Source organism: Heptranchias perlo, chromosome 8 (genome assembly GCF_035084215.1).
Source record: "Heptranchias perlo isolate sHepPer1 chromosome 8, sHepPer1.hap1, whole genome shotgun sequence".
Taxonomy (NCBI): domain Eukaryota; kingdom Metazoa; phylum Chordata; class Chondrichthyes; order Hexanchiformes; family Hexanchidae; genus Heptranchias; species Heptranchias perlo.
The window spans coordinates 53,295,515-53,315,166 of NC_090332.1; the positions used below are offsets into that span (position 1 = coordinate 53,295,515).

Here is a 19,652-nt window from a genome sequence, read left to right on the forward strand (position 1 = left end):
CCCCAATTTGTGTAATCTCTCCTCGTAACTTAACCCTTGAAGTCCGGGTATCATTCTAGTAAACCTACGCTGCACTCCCTCCAAGGCCAATATGTCCTTCCGAAGGTGCGGTGCCCAGAACTGCTCACAGTACTCCAGGTGCGGTCTAACCAGGGTTTTGTATAGCTGCAGCATAACTTCTGCCCACCTTGTACTCTAGTCCTCTAGATATAAAGGCCAGCATTCCATTAGCCTTATTGATTATTTTCTGCACCTGTTCATGACATTTCAATGATCTATGTACCTGAACCCCTAAGTCCCTTTGGACATCCACTGTTTTTAACTTCTTACCATTTAGAAAGTACCCTGTTCTATCCTTTTTTGATCCAAAGTGGATGACCTCACATTTGCCTACAGTGAATTCCATTTGCCACAGTTTTGCCCATTCACCTAATCTATCAATATCACTTTGTAATTTTATGTTTTCATCTCCACTGCTTACAATGCCACCAATCTTTGTGTCATCCGCAAACTTAGATATGAGACTTTCTATGCCTTCATCTAAGTCGTTAATAAATATTGTGAATAATTGAGGCCCCAAGACAGATCCTGCGGGACTCCACTAGTCACATCCTGCCAACGTGAGTACCTTCCCATTATCCCTAGTCTCTGTCGCCTTTCGCTCAACCAACTTCCTAACCAAGTCCGTACTTTTCCCTCGATTCCATGGGCTTCTATCATAGCTAACAGTCTCTTATGTGGGACCTTATCAAATGCCTTCTGGAAGTCCATATAAATAACATTCATTGACATTCCCCTGTCCACTACTTTAGTCACCTCTTCAAAAAATTCAATCAGGTTTGTCAGGCACGACCTACCTTTCACAAATCCATGCTGGCTCTCTCTGATTAACTGAAAATTCTCGAGGTGTTCAGTCACCCTATCCTTAATTATAGACTCCAGCATTTTCCCCACAACAGATGTTAGGCTAACTGGTCTATAATTCCCTAGTTTCCCCCTCTCTCCTTTCTTAAAAAGTGAAGTGACATGTGCAATTTTCCAATCGAGAGGGACAGTTCCTGAATCTAGAGAACTTTGAAAGATTATAGTTAGGGCATCTGTAATGTGCTCACCTATTTCCTTTAAAACCCTGGGATGGAAACCATCTGGTCCTGGGGATTTGCCACTCTTTAGTGCTATTATTTTCTTCATTACTGTTGCTTCACTTATGTTAATTTTATTGAGTCCCTGTCCCCGATTTAGTATTAGTTTTCTTGGGATTTCCGGCATGCTATCCTCTTTTTCGATTGTAAATAGTGACGCAAAGTAAGTGTTCAACATTTCTGCTATTTCCCTATTGTTGATGACAATATCCCCACTTTCAGTTTTTAAGGGGCCAACACTGCTCCTGACCACCCTCTTTTTCCTAATATAACTATAAAAGTTCTTGATATTGGTTTTGATATCCCTTGCAAGTTTCTTTTCATACTCTCTTTTTGTAGCTCTTACTATCTGTATTGTGACCCTTTGTTGATCTTTGTATCTTTCCCATTCACCAGGATCTGTGCCATTTTTTGCCTTTTTGTATGCCCTTTCCTTATGTCTCATACTGTCCCTTACCTCTTTAGTTGTCCATGGCTGTTTTTTTGGCAAGTAGAATTCTTGCCCCTCAGGGGTATAAACCGATTCTGTATCATGTTAAATGTTTCTTTAAACATTTCCCACTGATGTTTTACCCATTTTACCCATTAACAGATTTGCCCAGTTTACTGTGGACAGTTTCTGTCTCATCCCATTGAAGTCGGCCTTACCCACCTTTAGAGTCTTAGCAGCTGACTCACTTTTTTCCCTTTCAAACACTACAATGAACTCGATCATGTTATGATCGCTATTGGATAGATGTTCGCGCAGTGAAGCTGTTAACTAAATCTGGTTCATTACTCATTACTAAATCTAGTATGGCTTGCCCCCTTGTTGCCTCTAGGACATACTGCTGTCGAAAACTATCCCAGACACACTCAAGAAATTCACTACCTTTCTGACAGTTGCTACTCTGCTTTTCCCAATCTATGTGAAGGTTAAAGTCCCCCATTAAGACCACTATGCCTTTGTTACACGCTTGTCTAATCTCTGCATTTATACAATCTAGCACTTCAGAGCTGCTGCCTATACACAACTCCCACTATAGTCTTAGATCCTTTCCTATTTCTCAATTCAACCCATAAGGTCTCTGTTGGCTGCTTACCTCTCGTTATATCCTCCTTTATCATTGAAGTGATTTCATCTCTAATCACGAAGGCTACTCCTCCCCCACTTCCATTTTCCCTATCTCTCCTGTCGACCTTATAACCCGCTATATTTAGTTCCCAATCCTGACCATCCTGCAGCCATGTCTCAGTAATAGCTATCATGTCATACCCTCCAATTTGAATTTGAACCTGTAGTTCATTTAATTTATTCCTTATACTCCGTGCATTTGTATATAGAACTCTTAGTTGGGCCACACACTCTAGCCTGACCTTCAGTTTTGATGCTGCCTTACGCCTTCTAGTTTTCACTTTATCTGTAGTGCCTAAAGTACACTTTCTTTCTGCTGCTCTACGCTTTTCCCTTTCACTTGTTCTTGAACAACAGTTTGTACTATTTGTACTGTAAATTTCCCCTGGGTCTTCCCCTCTCTTGCCTTGCTGCTCTCAACTTTACTCCCTTCTGACTCCCCGCTCAGGTTCCCATCCCCCTGCCACTCTAGTTTAAACCTTCCCCAACAGCACTAGCAAACACCCCCGCAAGGACATTGGTCCCGGTCCTGCTCGGGTGTAACCCATCCCGCTTGTACAGATCCCACCTTCCCCAGAACCGGTCCCAATGTCCCAGGAATCTATATCCCTCCCTCCGACACCATCCCTGCAGCCACGCATTCATCCGGTCTATTCTCCTGTTCCTATACTCACTAGCACGTGGCACTGGTCGTAATCCTGAGATCACTACCTTTGAGATCCTGCTTTTTCATTTATCTCCTAACTCCTTAAATTCACCTTGCAGGATCTCATCCCTTTTTTTTACCTATGTCATTGGTACCGATATGGACCACGACTACTGGCTGTTCACCCTCCCCCTCCAGAATGCCCTGCAGCCACTCCGTGACATCCTTGACCCTAGCATCAGGGAGGCAATATACCATCCTGATAAGCCATCTCCCCCAACAGTATCCAAAGCGGTATATCTGTTTGAGAGGGAGATGGCCCCAGGGGACTCCTACACTACCTGCCTCGTCCTTTTACTCTGCCTGGCGGTCACCCATTTCGTTTCTGCCTGCTTAATCTTTACCTGCGGTATGACCATCTCCCTGAACGTGCTATCCACGATAGTCTCAGCGTCACGGATGCTCCACAGTGAATCCACCCGCAGCTCCAGCTCCGAAATGCGGTTAGCCAGTAGCTGCAGCTGGACACACTTCCTGCACACATGGTCGCCAGGGACACTTGTAGTGTCCATGACTTCCCACATAGTGCAGGGGGAGCATATTACGGGTGCGAGCTCTGCTACCATGACTTGCGTTAGATTTACACTGCGTTCACCTCTCAGACTCTCCTCCCGCTCTCGGTCTCTCCTTTTATACTGTGCTCACCTCTCGGACTCTCCTGCCTCACCTGTGACGTCGCACAGTAGTTTTCTCTTGTAGCCGGTCTGCTGCTGCTTTTATCCCCACTCTCAGTCTTCTGCTGCTCAGGTCTGCGGAAAAAGTTAGGAAAAGCAAGGCAAAGCAGCACCTCCTTCCCCCACTTCACCAAACTCCCACACTCACCAAACTATCACTCGGTGCTCCGTTGCACTCTATTCTATCAACCCAAAATCCCCTCTGCTGAAATCATTCTTGACAATTACTACGTTTATTGCAGCTCTTCTGCTGATCAGGCCAGCTCTAGTACTGAGTTCTTTACTACACTAGACCTTTTAATTACCTCTAGTCCTAACTCATACAATGTATCTGTTTCCTCACTACTGTTTCATACTCTTATACAATGCTCAGTAACAGTCTGCAAACCAGTCCCATCTTGTTTGGCTCCACCTTCAGGACAGAGTCTCCACTGGATATGAGCCAGTGAGATGACTGTGCCATTAACCCCAAGTCTCTGACCTATACTTGCCACTAGCGGGGCTCTGTGCTAACAGTGGAGCCTTGCAAAATTATAAGTCAGCCATCTCATACAGTCTTTGAAAATGGTTTGCTGTTGTTCTCTGGTTCAACTACTGATTTTATTCTTCTGATTTTTCTGCCTGTGCTGGTGAAGTAACTGGTGTTATTCGAGTTAGCATGGAAGGCTTCATACCTCAGTCTTCTCTTCCAATAGATCTGCATCTTTGAGTTTTATTGGAAAGAAGCATCAACTGTTCTCTCACTGCCCCTTTAGCAGCCGCTCTCTCTGGTCACTTGCCAAAATTGTCTCTCTTAACTCAAAGAAGCTTGCAGTTGGCCTTCATTAAGAGGATTTGAGTACAGCAGCAAGGATGTCTTACTGCAGTTATACAGGACCCCTTGGTGAGACCACACCTGGAGTATTGTGTACAGTTTTGGTCTCCTTACCTAAGAACATAAGAAAGAGGAGCAGGAGTAGGCCAATCGGCCCCTCGAGCCTGCTCCGCCATTCAATAAGATCATGGCTGATCTGATCCTAACCTCAAATCTAAATTCATGTCCAATTTCCTGCCCGCTCCCCGTAACCCCTAATTCCCTTTACTTCTAGGAAACTGTCTATTTCTGTTTTAAATTTATTTAATGATGTAGCTTCCACAGCTTCCTGGGGCAGCAAATTCCACAGACCTACTACCCTCTGAGTGAAGAAGTTTCTCCTCATCTCAGTTTTGAAAGAGCAGCCCCTTATTCTAAGATTATGCCCCCTAGTTCTAGTTTCACCCATCCTTGGGAACATCCTTACGGCATCCACCCGATCAAGCCCCTTCACAATCTTATATGTTTCAATAAGATCGCCTCTCATTCTTCTGAACTTCAATGTGTAGAGTCCCAATCTACTCAACCTCTCCTCATATGTCCACCCCCTCATACCCGGGATTAACCAATTGAACTTTCTTTGTACTGCCTCGAGAGCAAGTATGTCTTTTCTTAAGTATGGACACCAAAACTGTATGCAGTATTCCAGGTGCGGTCTCACCAATACCTTATATAACTGCAGCAATACCTCCCTGTTTTTATATTCTATCCCCCTAGCAATAAAAGCCAACATTCCGTTGGCCTTCTTGATCACCTGCTGCACCTGCATGTTAACTTTTTGATTTTCTTGCACTAGGACCCCCAGATCCCTTTGTACTGCAGTACTTTCCAGTTTCTCGCCATTAAGATAATAACTTGCTCTCTGATTTTTCCTGCCAAAGTGCATAACCTCACATTTTCCAATATTGTATTGCATCTGCCAAATCTCGGCCCACTCACCCAGCCTGTCTATATCCCCTTGTAGGTTTTTTATGTCCTCCTCACTCTCTACTTTCCCTCCCATCTTTGTATCATCTGCAAACTTTGATATGTTACACTCGGTCCCCTCCTCCAAATCGTTAATATAGATTGTAAAGAGTTGGGGACCCAGCACCGACCCCTGCGGAACACCACTGGCTACTGGTTGCCAGTCCGAGAATGAACCATTTATCCCAACTCTCTGTTTCCTGTTAGATAACCAATCCTCCACCCATGCCAGAATATTACCCCCAATCCAGTGATTCTTTATCTTGAGCAATAATCTTTTATGTGGCACCTTGTCGAATGCCTTCAGGAAGTCCAAATACACTACGTCCACTGGGTCCCCTTTATCCACCCTGTACGTTATGTCCTCAAAGAACTCAAGCAAATTTGTCAGACATGACTTCCTCCTAAGAAAGGATATACTTGCCATAGAGGGAGTGCAGCAAAGGTTCACCAGACTGATTCCTGGGATGGCAGGACTGTCGTATGAGGGTCGACTCGGCCTGTATTCACTCGAGTTTAGAAGAATGAGAGGGGATCTCATTGAAACGTATAAAATTCTGACATGGCTAGACAGATTGGATGCAGGGAGGATGTTTCCCCTGGCTGAGGGGTCCAGAACAAGTGGTTACAGTCTCAGGATATGGGGTAGGACATTTAGGACTGCGATGAGGAGAAATTTCTTCACTCAGAGGGTGGTGAACCTGTGGAATTCTCTACCACAGAAGGCTGTGGAGGCCAAGTCACTGAATATATTTAAGGAGCTGGATAGATTTCTAGACACAAAAGGCATTAAGGGGTATGGGGAAAAAGCGGGAATATGGTTTTGAGATAGAGGATCAGCCGTGATCATATTGAATGGCGAAGCAGGCTTGAAGGGCCAAATGGCCTACTCCTGCTCCTATTTTCTACGTTACTATGTTTCTTTCCTCATTCTTGCCAGGTAATTCTTTTCCCCTCAGCAGATCTTAATACTCTAAAAGTCTGTCCAAAACTTGACTATGCGCTGTGAGATCCTTCTAACACTTCTCTCAGACTCCTGGACAGCATACAAGAAAATGCTTGTGTGATTAGTAATCCCTCTAGCCTCCAGCCTCCAACCTCGTGCCTCCAACCTCCCTCCCCATTGGAACCTTTCTTTTTTCTCTTTGTTTACTACTACAGCCTCTGTACTTTCTTCTCATCTCTCCCAAGCTGCATACATTGAGCTCAAGACTCTTAGCACAGTGTCATACTCATTTTTTTAAATCAGAGTGCACAAAAAGTGAGAATGATACCCATTTGTTTTTAATGTAATCTGCATCTTTTTCTGCCAAATCTACCCTATTTACAATTTGAATCAGGTAATCTGGAGAGTTTGTTAAATCACGGCATAACTTAAAATCTTTCCATACTATCGAAGAAAAAAGACTTGCATTTATAAAGCGCCTTTCAAGACCACAGGTCTCCCCAAAGCACTTTACAGCCATGAAGTACTTTTGTTTTTAAGCGTAATCACTGTTGTAATGTAGGAAATATGGCAACAAATTTGCACACAGCAAGTCCCACAATCAACAGTGTGATAATGACCAGATGATCTGTTTTTTAGGGATGTTGGTTGAGGGATAAATATTGGCCAGAACACCGGGGAGAACTCCTCTGCTCTGCTTCGAATTAGTGCCATGGGATCTTTTACATCCACCTGAGACGGCAGACATCTCACCTGAAAGACAGCACCTCCCGACAGTGCAGCACTTCCTCAGTACTGCTAATAATGGAGAACAAGGAAATGGCAGATGAATTGAACAGATATTTTGTGTCCGTCTTTACTGTAGAGGATACAAATAACATGCCAGAAATAATTGTGAATCAAGAGGTGAAAGGGAGGGAGGAACTTAAAACATTTACAATTACCAGGGAAAGGGTTCTGAAAAAATTATCAGAACCAAAAACTGACAAGTCCCCAGGTCCTGACGGACTTCATCCTAGGGTCTTAAAAGACGTGGCTGCAGAGATAGTAGATCCATTGGTATTAATTTTCCAAAATTCCCTAGATTCTGGAAGGGTCTCATAAGATTGGAAAATAGCAAATGTAACTCCTCTATTCAAGAAGGAAGGGAGACAGAAAGCAGGAAACTACAGGCCGGTTAGCTTAACATCTGTCATAGGGAAAATGCTAGAATCTATTATTAAGGAGGTTATAGCAGGGCACTTAGAAAATCTCAATGCAATCAGGCAGTCAACACGGCTTTGTGAAAGGGAAATCATGTTTGACTAATTTATTAGAGTTCTTTGAGGCAGTAACAAGCAACTGGATAAAGGGGATCCTGTGGATGTGGTGTACTTGGATTTCCAGAAGGCATTTGACAAGGTGCCATATCAAAGGTTACGGCACAAAATAAGAACTCATGGTGTAGGGGGTAACATATTAGCATGGATAAAGGATTGGTTAGCTAACAGGAAACAGAGTAGGCATAAATCGGTCATTTTCAGGTTGGCAAGATGTAAAGAGTGGAGTGCCACAGAGACCAGTGCTGGGGCCTCATCTATTTACAATCTATATCAATGACTTGGATGAAGGGACCGAATGTACGGTTGCTAAATTTGCTGATGACACAAAGGTAGGTAGAAAGTAAGTTGTAAAGAGGACCTAAGGAATCTGCAAAGGGATATAGATAGGTTAAATATGTGGGCAGAAATGTGGCAGATGGAGTACAATGTGGGAAAATGTGAACTTGTCCACTTTGGCAGGAGAAACAGAAAAGCAGTATATTTTAATAGAAAGAGATTGCAGAACTCTGAGGTACAAGGGGATATCTGGGTGTCCCAGTTCATGAATCACAAAAAAGTTAGTTTGCAGGTACAGCAAGTGATTAGAAAGGCAAATGGAATGTTGTCATTTATTGCAAGGGGAATGGAATATAAAAGTAGAAATGTTTTGCTACAGTTGTACAGGGCATTGGTGAGACCACATCTAGAATACCGTGTGCAGTTTTTGAATCCTTATTTAAGAAAGGACATAATTGCATTAGAGGCAGCTCAGAGAAGGTTTCTCTCGATTCCTGGGATGAGGGGGTTATCTTATGAGGAAAGATTGGACAAGTTGGAGCTGCATACATTGGAGTTTAGAAGAATGAGAGGTGATCTTATTGAAACATATAAGATCCTGAGGGAACTAGAAGGGGTAGATGCTGAGAGGATGTTTCCCCTTGTGGGAGAGACCAGAACTAGGGGCCACAGTTTAAAAATAAGGGGTCTCCCATTTAAGATGGAGATGAAGAGAATTTTTTTCTCTCAGAGGGTCGTGAGTCTGTGGAACTCCCCCAGAGAGCAATGGAAGCAGGCTCATTGAATATTTTTAAGGCGGAGTTAGATAGACTGCTGATTAACAAGCCAAAGATTATAGTAGGTAGATAGAAAAGTAGGGTTGAGGTCACAATCAGATCAGCCATGATATTATCAAATGGCAGAGTAGGCTCGAGGGGCCGAATGACCTACTCCTGCTCTTAATCACAGAAGCCAGTCTTCAGCCAATTCGATTCACTCCATGTGGTATCAAGAAACGGCTGAGTGCACTGGATACAGCAATGGCTATGGGCCCGACAACATCCCGGCTGTAGTGCTGAAGACTTGTGCTCCAGAACTAGCCAAACTGTTCCAGTACAGCTACAACACTGGCATCTAGCCGACAATGTGGAAAATTGACCAGGTATGTTCTGTCCACAAAAAGCAGGACAAATCCAATCCGGCCAATTACCGCCCCATCAGTCTACTCACAATCATCAGCAAAGCGATGGAGGGTGTCGTCAACAGTGCTATCAAGCGGCACTTACTCACCAATAACCTGCTCACCGATGCTCAGTTTGGGTTCCGCCAGGACCACTCGGCTCCAGACCTCATTACAGCCTTGGTCCAAACATGGACAAAAGAGCTGAATTCCAGAGGTGAGGTGAGAGTGACTGCCCTTGACATCAAGGCAGCATTTGACCGAATGTGGCACCAAGGAGCCCTAGTAAAATTGAAGTCAATGGGAATCAGGGGGAAAACTCTCCAGTGGCTGGAGTCATACCTGGCACAAAGGAAGATGGTAATGGTTGATGGTGGCCAATCATCTCAGCCCCAGGACATTGCCCTGAGGAACTCCTGCAGCAGTGTCCTAGTCCCAACCATCTTCAGCTGCTTCATCAATGACCTCCCTCCATCATAAGGTCAGAAATGGGGATGTTGGCTGATGATTGCACAGCGTTCAGTTCCATTCACAGCCCCTCAGATAATGAAGCAGTCCGTGCCCGCATGCAGCAAGACTGGACAACATCTAGGCTTGGGCTGATAAGTGGCAAGTAACATTTGCACCAGACAAGTGCCAGGCAATGACCATCTCCAACAAGAGAGAGTCTATCCACCTCCCCTTGACATGCAACGGCATTACCATCACCGAATCCCCCACCATCAACATCCTGGGGGTCACCATTGACCAGAAACTTAACTGGACCAGCCACATAAATACTGTGGCTACAAGAACAGGTCAGAGGCTGGGTATTCTGCAGCGAGTAACTCCCCAAAGACTTTCAACCATCTACAAGGCACATGTCAGGAGTATGATGGAATACTCTCCACTTGCCTGGATGAGTGCAGCTCCAACAACACTCAAGAAGGTCAACACCATCCAGGACAAAGCATCCCGCTTGATTGGCACCCCATTCACCACCCTAAACGTTCACTCCCTTCACCACCGGCGCACCGTGGTGTACCATCCACAGGATGCACTGCAGAAACTTGCCAAGGCTTCTTCGACAGCACCTCCCAAACCTCTACTACCGAAGGATAAGGGCAGCATGCACATGGGAACAACACCACCTGCACATTCCACTCCAAGTCACACACCATCCCGACTTGGAAATATATCACTGTTCCTTCATAGTCGCTGGGTCAAAATCCTGGAACTCCCTACCTAACAGCAATGTGGGAGAACCTTCACCACACAGACTGCAGCGGTTCAAGAAGGCGGCTCACTACCACCTTCTAAAGGGTAATTCGGGCTGGGCAATAAATGCTGGCCTCGCAAGCGATGACCATATCCCATGAATGAATAAAAAAAAATTTGTATGGACTTCACTCGAATGTCAGCCTAGATTTTGTGCTTAAGTCACTGGAGTGGGTCATGAACCCACAACTTTCTGACTCAGAGGCTAGAGTACTAGAGAAGTTCTGGAGTCTGTCTTGGGTTTAGGTTGTTCTGGTATCCCACTTCCCAGAGCGGTGTTACTAATATAGCTTGTCCATTGTATTTGGAATGTAATGAATGAAGCTTACCAGTAATTTTCTGTGAAGCTATAGCATACATTTAATGTCTGTGACTCTGGCCTCATAGTCCTTGATGCATTCTAATGAGGGTTGCAAATTTAGAGTTGCATTACTGTGGTTAGGTTTATAGAAATATAGGCCCCCAGACCAATCTTCCCTCTAATTTTTTTCGGCCATGTGCGGAATAAATTTGGGTTTGCGCACCTTTGGTCACAACTTCGAATAGAACATCTTTTTAGAAAACATTATTCAGGGTATATAACAAACAGAACAAATGTACAAAATAATGGATAATTGTAACAATTTAATTGGCTGATAAATTTATATAATTTATGAAATGGGTTTCTTAAGTTGCACTAGGATTGAGCAGACCAGTCTCGTTATATTTTATTAAAAATTATCTGATGGGAACGATTCAGCTTTTTGTTGAATCAGCTTAATGACTCTGATTGAAACAGAAATAAATCGTGTGTAATCAGAATTTTTAAATTGAGTTAGAAATACAAAACTGCTGTCAAATCAGTCAGTGTGAATTTGGGGATAGGGAACAATTTAATTAAAGCTTCCCCCCACCCCCCAACCACAGAATCCTCAGCCGAGTTTAAAAAATTATTGCATTACAATTGTTCATCTTGCAGGTCTCATTAGTTTTGGCTGCCTCTATGTAAGGCAGGGAGCAGTTTGGTCATGAGGACTATGAACTGAGGGAGGCAACACACAAAGATAAAGAGACAATCCTTGGGGCAACAGAGTTTTTGGATAGCAGTTGTATAAAACAATTTAAATCAACTTCATTGTTTTGATTACAGTGTACCAATGTGATTGGAATGTATATTTTAGCACAATTGTAGAGGGATTTTTAATAGCAGTATTACACAAGATCTGTGTCAATTACTTAATTTGTAAATATGAAATATGGAAATCAATAGATAATTATTACAGTATGCCAGGTAATTTGGGTTCATTTGTAGTTTACTTCAGAAGCTAACGTCAAATAGAATGGTGACAAAAACTATTAATTGCACTAATCGTAGACTCCCTCCAATGTTATTTGCTACTAATGCCTTTAATATGTTTGTCTTTAGACTAAAGTAACAGTTCTCCACAATTCACACTAGAGGTGAAAAGCTTTCATTTAATTGAACGCATCTCCTCACTGAATCTTTACTGAATCCTCGGGTGCTGAAGTTTTCTGATTGGAAACTCAAATCAGTTATATCATGAAGGATGGAAATATATAAAAAAAACTTTTACATTATTTGTCCTATATATATATATAAACTTTTACATTTTGTCAAATTAGTATATAGTTTTATATAATATACATAAACTTTTACACTCTAATATATATATTTATATATCAATCCATCAGCCTGTCACCATTTCTCCTTCATTTAAAGATGCTCCCTGACTGGTCACCATTTCTCCTTCATTTATAAACACTCCCTGATCAGTCACAAATTCGCCTACACTTACAGACACTCCCTGACCAATCACCATTTCGCCTACATTTACAGACGCTCCCTGACCCATCACAAATTCGCTTACATTTACAGACGCTCTCTGACCCGTCACAAATTCACCTACATTTACAGACGCTCCCTGACCGATCTCCATTTCGCCTATATTGAGAGACGCTCCCTGACCCGTCACAAATTCACCTACATTTACAGACGCTCCCTGATTGGCTGAGAATTCCCAGTACCTCCTGTCTGTCCTGGAGTTTGGCGCATGCAGGGGGCCGCGGGCCTTTTGTTGTGAGTTAGGCTGGAACGAAAGGGGAGAAGCCAGAAACCGGCGGGTAGTGAGGGGAGGATAATCTTCACTTTTATATTCGGGCCTGGGGACGCACTCGGTGTTTGTAACGCCTGAGCTTGGTCCCTCCGGAGTTTATTAACCTACTCCCTCCAATCCTCTTACCTACAGCGGCCGCACTTTCTCCCGCAACCTCCATGCGTGCTCAGGGCACGCTGACCAACAATGAGCCTCCTTCGCCTGCGCGCAGGGCTCCACTGATTCAGATAGGGCACATTCGGTACCGCGCTGCATGCCACCATTGATTATCTTAATCTCCGGTCTGACAACAAAGAGATTGGAAGCAGGGAGAACGCGTTTGGACCAAGGATAATGAAATAAACTAAAATCCCAGCGCTTGGTGCTATTGAAACCGACACAAACACTCAGCACAGCCGCGACCCCTACTTTGGGAGTCCTGGCCCAGGTTTGGTGTGTAACACACAACCAGCTGCTGCGCCATCGCGCATGTGCATAGCTTACAGGGAACGGTGCCCCAGAGTGATATCCAAAAGAATACCCTTTATAAACAGTTAATGAAAACAATTATTATCTGTTTCTAAAAATACTTACGTAGAGGAAATGGATCCTTCCCCTCTGTCATTAGGATAATGTCTCCTTGCTAATCTTGTGCTGACCATGCCTTTTGTGATCAAAGACAATTGCAAATCATCTGGGGGGGTTTCTTTATAGTACAGGGAGGGCTATCTGCTTCTGCCAAAATTAACCATCAAGAGACAGGCATACACTGATTTTTCTTGTTGAAGTAGTTACATTATCCACTGTATGTGGAGCACATCTTAATTCAGAAAGCAAGGACTACAATACCTAGGGGTAAATATACTATCATTTTAATTATTCAGAAGTATATACAAGTACTCCAGGTAGCCATTAGTTCTGCTCCATTGTCTCATACATTTTAATTTTATCATTACAATCTTTTAAATGAGGTTGACTGGGTTACTTCAAACCTAATCTGGTCATTTTATAATCTCAAATTTAGTGAGATTCAGTATTTTTTTATTGCAAAAGTATATTTATCTTAAAGCAAGCTTATTAGAAAAGATCTGTGGTAAATGACTGATCTCTATTTGTAAGCTTCTTTTCTTCACAATTCCCTTTATATGGCAATGTAATTTGAGGGTGAAGATTGTCAGATCAACTAAAATAATTTTTTTCATTCTGTTGTTAGAATAGGGTAAGGAATGGAATGGAATGCATTTTAGTTGGATGATAAACAGACCTAGTGATCTGAAATATGTCTCAAATATTGATAGAGGTTAAGCTGACTAAAACTGTCCCAGGTTAAAAATGGAAACCAGGCAAATCTATTTTTTTTAAAAAGCAAACTTTGTAAAAGGATGGTTTATAACCTTATACTATAATTTTTTTTCTGATAATTGTTTTTCCTCCTCCAGAACGATTTGATCACCACTGCCCCTGGGTAGGCAACTGCGTGGGAAAAAGGAACTACAGATTTTTTTACATGTTTATTTTGTCACTGTCATTTCTGACAGTCTTCATCTTCGCTTTCGTCATCACACATGTCATTCTCCGTAAGTACTGTTTTAGGTTAGAACATTTGCTGTTGCAACATCCTCATATTCCAAAATGAAGCCAATTGCACAGTCTGATGCAGTGAAAACTGCCTTGGGTTTGACTGCAGTTGGATTGATTTGTGGACCCATATACCTGGAATATTTTCAGTTTCAGGGCTTGAGATCAGGACTGTAAATGTCAGTGAAAATAAAAAGGTATATGGATCATAAGTTCACAGACACCATTGAAGCAGCTGTTTCTTCTGGAACATTTTCAACCAAAATGAATGTGACCTTTTTCCTAAGAAAAAGTTTAATGGTGGACTAATATTTATTCGATGGAGAAAAAAGTAGTATTTAACATGAATGCAAGAGAGTTTAATGTTTGTTCTAATTTGAAAAAGTTACGCTTAGCTCCTCATTGTGTCACAGGATCTTTGAACTGAATGTGATTGTAATTGCGTGACTGCATATTTTATAAATTTTGCATGTAAATTTTTGTGCTCATCAGGTAAAAGAGCATCCCGTACTCTCAAAGTGGCAGTTTTTATTTCTCACATCAGCCATCTTGTGGCCTCTTGAGTGATATAAGCAAATTGATAGCAAAGTACAGGCAGTTTTGTGCCGTGGGCACATGCACTTCAAGAATTGGATTAAGACAGTCTAAATTCACTTCATAAAGGACACAATCAGCAAACAGGGGACTCTTATCCATCAGTCAGGACTAGATTTGAACCCAGTCCTGGAAATGAAAGGCCACTGTCTAACCCAGTCCCCTGAGTATTTTAATTGAAACCCAAACAGATTACAGTTTTAATTGTAACCCATCAGACTTCAGTTTTAATTGTAACCCAAATTGATTACAATTTTAATTGTAACCCAGCCCAAACAGACTTCAATTTTAATTGTAACCCAAACAAACTGATTTTTTTTGACCCATGTTGGATTCCTGTTTGCAATCAGCTCTTCTGATCTGCCTGAGAACTTACACAGCAAGGTATTCACTTTTTTCCCCATAACATCCTGTGGCATTTTTAGTCTTATCATAGAATCATAGAAGTTACAACATGGAAACAGGCCCTTCGGCCCAACATGTCCATGTCGCCCAGTTTATACCACTAAGCTAGTCCCAATTGCCTGCACTTGGCCCATATCCCTCTATACCCATCTTACCCATGTAACTGTCCAAAATAGAATCATAGAATCTTACTGGTTATTTAAATAAATAGTGTTAAAATAAATATTCTTTGGTTAAATTACTGCTAAATTACCTGGGTAGGAATTTCACTGCCAGCTTTATCACCATGTCGAGATTCATTACCCATTGTTTTCATTACACAGGCAGCAACTGATATTACGATCTGCAAACATCCCAGAATTCTTTAATGCTAAATGTGTTGGGTTTCAAATGGAGTTCTGGAACTTGAGTCTGCAAACTGGAGAAGAGGACTGAGAAGTCCCATAAGTTAGGGGCGAACCCCAAGCCCAGGCAGTCTGGCCCTGAAAGCTCAGGCAACTCAAGTCTATATGCGCTTGCATTTTTTATTTGCTGGTTTGTCCTGTTTGAAAAGGGCTGTTTTTAAAGCCTCGTTGGTGGATAAATCCTACATCATAAAACCAAGGTCAGTTCATACCAGCAACTTGAAATATATGCAGATTAATGGGAGCATTGATTTAAATGAGGTTTCCATGCAGACAAAAGCTTGGACACCTTTGCTGTAAGTTATAGTTTGTCTGAAAGAACATCTGCTCCATAGAGTAGTATATAGGATAGAACATGTGAGCTTCCTGATTAATACTTGTTAATTTTACTGTAATGTTTGTACTCCGATAAAATAATTATGGACCTGTTGCCCTGATCTGTAGCTTTATGAATTAAGTTTTGATTTTGTTTTAACCTAACACATATTTGAACAATTTTATGTAGGATCTCAGAAGACAGGATTTCTAACTGCACTAAAGGACAGTCCTGCAAGATATCCTTTACTGTTATATTTGAAAAAAATATTGAGGAGTAGGGTTTACTGTTCTTTCAGCGAATGTAGTGATGTTTGGTGCCAAGTGCATTTCCCCAGTGAGATGCTATCCAATTGATTAATGGATACTTATTTTATTATTTTGTTTGCTGAATATTATCAATTCTGAAGATGATAAACATTTTATTTATTCCTAAGTTACATGTAATACTAAAAATGTACACGATTAATAGTTTTACTTTTTCCTGTTTTCAAAACAATTTTCAAATTTTCAATAAGAACATGAGATTTACTGTGTAACATAGATGTACCCATGATGTACTAAAACACTAAAATTAGCCTTTTTTTAGGGTCAATATAGAATTTTGCACAGGCCAAATCTTGCTGGAGCAGGGCATTTCGCAACTCACACTATTAGACTTTTTCCTGCACCCTTCAGCTCAAAAATATTTTGCGCCACAACTTACTGGAAGTGCAAGCTGATGATGGGCGCAGCGAGGGCAGCAGGACATCTGGGACCTTAGTGAATGGCGGGACCAATAGTCTATCTCCTTAACCGATAAGATTTAAGGATTGAGAAAGGAACACAAGAATGATGGAGAAGGAGGGTGATTTAGAGTCAAATCATATACAGAAAGTGAAATAAAGAGAGGGAAAGAACAATTGGATTGAGAGATAAAAGAGACAGAAAGAAAAGGTTAAAAAAAGTATTTAATTTTTGAAAAAATCTCCAACAATAATTAAAAGCTGAAGGAATGAGACTCCATGCTTGTAAAAGTTAGTTTTCAGTGCCAGAAAGGTTGTTTGGCAGTAATTAAGACTTACCACACTGTTAAAAGACTGGAATGCATAAGCTCTAACTTTATGTGGCGAGTTTAGTCTGTTTCTATGACGTCATTACAGGAACTTCATGACGTTCAATACATTTGAATGAGGAGCCATACACGAGATGCCTTTTTCGCGTAGCTTATGGAAGCATCTTGGACAGCAAAGTCTTGATTTTCACATTTATCTGCGCATGTCCGCTCGCTGAAGTTGTTATACGATTTGCACACAAATAACGGTGAGCGTGGTTAGTCTCACCTTTATTTTCACAGCAAAATCTAGCTAAAGATCATTAAATAAATCTTTTAATGAAACTCCTGCTGTTGAGTTGTCTAAGGTGATTATTTTAGAAAAAAATAAAATGGTAGATGAAGTTGGGCTGCTTTCTTGGGAATGTATGTTTTTAAAGCAGAATTATCATTCCTCCAAACAAAAAATTCCAACAACACTAGATATTTAAGATTAAAGTTTAAACCAGTGATGAACTAATCCTTAGGCTTTTCTAACAAGACGACTCTAATGGCAGTGTACGATGGGTGTACAAGTCTGTGAAATGATACCAGCAAAGACATTTTCAAACTGAAAACAGAACACAACTGAGCTCTGATGAAAATTCAAGATGTGCTGCTTACAGTTTTTATTTCATTTTGAAGTTTTCTCCAGCAGTGACAGTGATAATTTCCTACTTCTTAAGTTCATTTTTGAATTTCGTAGGTGATATTATTTCACTAACTGAAGTACCTATTGTAACTGCTATCAAAGGATTAACTGTCAGAAGTAGCAGCAGCTGTCTCTCAGCCTGCTTCAATACCATCATATGGCCGTTTTGGGCACTGCAAGATTAACATGCATCCGACAGCCTAATCCAGGGTTTTTTTTCAGTTTGCATTTACCATACCTGAACTCCAGAACCCACTATTAACATTCGGAAATGGTAGTATGTTTCCAGATTTTTTTTTAGAAGTAACCAAAGCAGGTCCCACCATTAGAGATTGAAAGTGAATTAGCAGGAGACTTGTAGGCACAATGAATTGATGTACTAAGATGCTGCACCGTGTTGTAATAGGATGCCTGTTCACTCCTTTAGTTCTCTGTGTGATGACCTTCTGATCTCAGCCAGAGAGGGTGCAGAAGAGATTTACTAGATTTGTAAATAAAGAGAAACTGTTTCCAATGGCAGAAGGGTTAGTAACCAGAGGATACAGATTTAAGGTGATAGGCAAAAGAGCCAGAGGGGACATGTGGAAACATTTTTTTATGCAACGAGTTGTAATAATCTGGAATGCACTGCCTGAAAGGGTGGTGGAAGCAAATCCAATAGTAACTTTCAAAAGGGAATTAGATAATTACTTGAAGGGAAAAAAATTACAGGGCTGTGGGGAAAGAGCAAGGGAATGGGACTAATTGGATAGCTCTTTCAAAGAGGCCGAATGGCCTCCTGTGCTGTACCTAATATGATACTATGAATTGGGCTGGAAGGGAAGTGTTTTCTTACAGGGATTGGAGCAAATCAGTAAGCCAGGCTCCCAATATATGTATCCCTGAAGCTTGTGTGTCCTTGCAGCAAATTGTCTGTCCAGCCGCTTGGTCAAAAAATGGTACAAGGGGTTTTATTATATTTTTTTAAGTGAGTTATAATGTTTACAAAGCGGCAACGTAACTACTAATTTTTGGTAAATTTTACTGTGTGTGTGTGTGTGTGTGTGTGTGTGTGTACAACAAACCTTTTAGAAAAATGATAATACAATTTAATTTGCAGTTTATGAGATGGTATCATGGCAGAAGGACCTACAACTTAATGTTAAATGGCACTGTGGGGAAGTGTGTAATCTTTGTTCAAAGCCTTCTCTTGACAGTACATTTAATATTTTGTATATGTATTTTCAACATTTGTATTTAGTAGTTTCTACCATAGTTGTTTTTTAAGAATGATACCCTCCACATACATCAGGATAAATTCCAGAGTATACGCTTTTTGTTTCTTTCTCTCTCAATCGTATTTCATTGTCACTCCTTGACTCCATTATTACTGCGCTGGAGGCGGTTGTTTGTTTCTTTTCTGTTTGGTCAATCCTTGGCCTGTCAGGATTTCATACGTATTTGATCAGCTCAAATCAGACCACAAATGAAGATGTAAGTATTTTGGATCATTTCAGACATTCAAGAAATGTGCATGCACTCTAATGTTCTGTGCTGTGTTGGTTGGTGCCCTCTGGGAATGTGATGAGGGTGCTACTCTAAGCCTCACTGCCCTGGGGCAAGGAAGAGCAAAATTAGCCTGGGCTCCCACTCCCAACCATTGTACAGTTATTTCCAGCATCCTTGGAGTCTGCAAGGGCATAAGTAGCTTTAGCTATGATGATGTCTCCATGGTCACAAAGCCCACCTTACTGTCTAGACCCAAACAGTAGGCTACTAAAATGAGGATCCAAACCTCAGGATGATTACTGGCTTCAGGAGACACGTGGGGGAAGGAAATGTAAAGAAGACTGTGTGAGTACTTCTATCCATGGCTAGTATGTAAATCATTCACTATTGTAGGTTTTAGAATTATTAAGATATATTGACAGAAAATGGCTGATATGGTATGCATTATGGGTAAATGAAGTTAGCCTAAGTGGATACACGCAGCTTTTTGTACTCAGTACGGATTTCTGTTGACACAGGAGACATCCTTGAGTAATCAGGCTAGGTGAGCTAAGATAAGAAAACAGTTACCCAGGCAACAGTAACAATTTATAGTTAACCATAATACAAGCTAAAATCAAGAATGAATAATAGAAT

The 19,652-nt window shown here is 41.5% G+C and overlaps 1 protein-coding gene across 10 annotated transcripts in view; it reads left to right on the forward strand.

Annotated features, from left to right (window-relative positions):
* zdhhc14 (zinc finger DHHC-type palmitoyltransferase 14) overlaps positions 1-19,652 on the forward strand; it is a 632,056-nt gene that overhangs the window by 273,685 nt on the left and 338,719 nt on the right. For 8 of the 10 annotated variants that reach the window (XR_010963685.1, XM_067989130.1, XM_067989121.1 and 5 more), the window contains 3 exons: positions 13,948-14,085; positions 15,995-16,043; positions 18,899-19,001. Coding sequence is in view for 9 of the 10 variants with exons in the window: in XM_067989130.1 (XP_067845231.1) it covers positions 13,948-14,085; positions 15,995-16,043; positions 18,899-19,001 (290 nt within the window). In the remaining variant the exon portion in view is untranslated. The other 2 variants (XM_067989125.1, XM_067989124.1) reach the window with 2 other exon arrangements.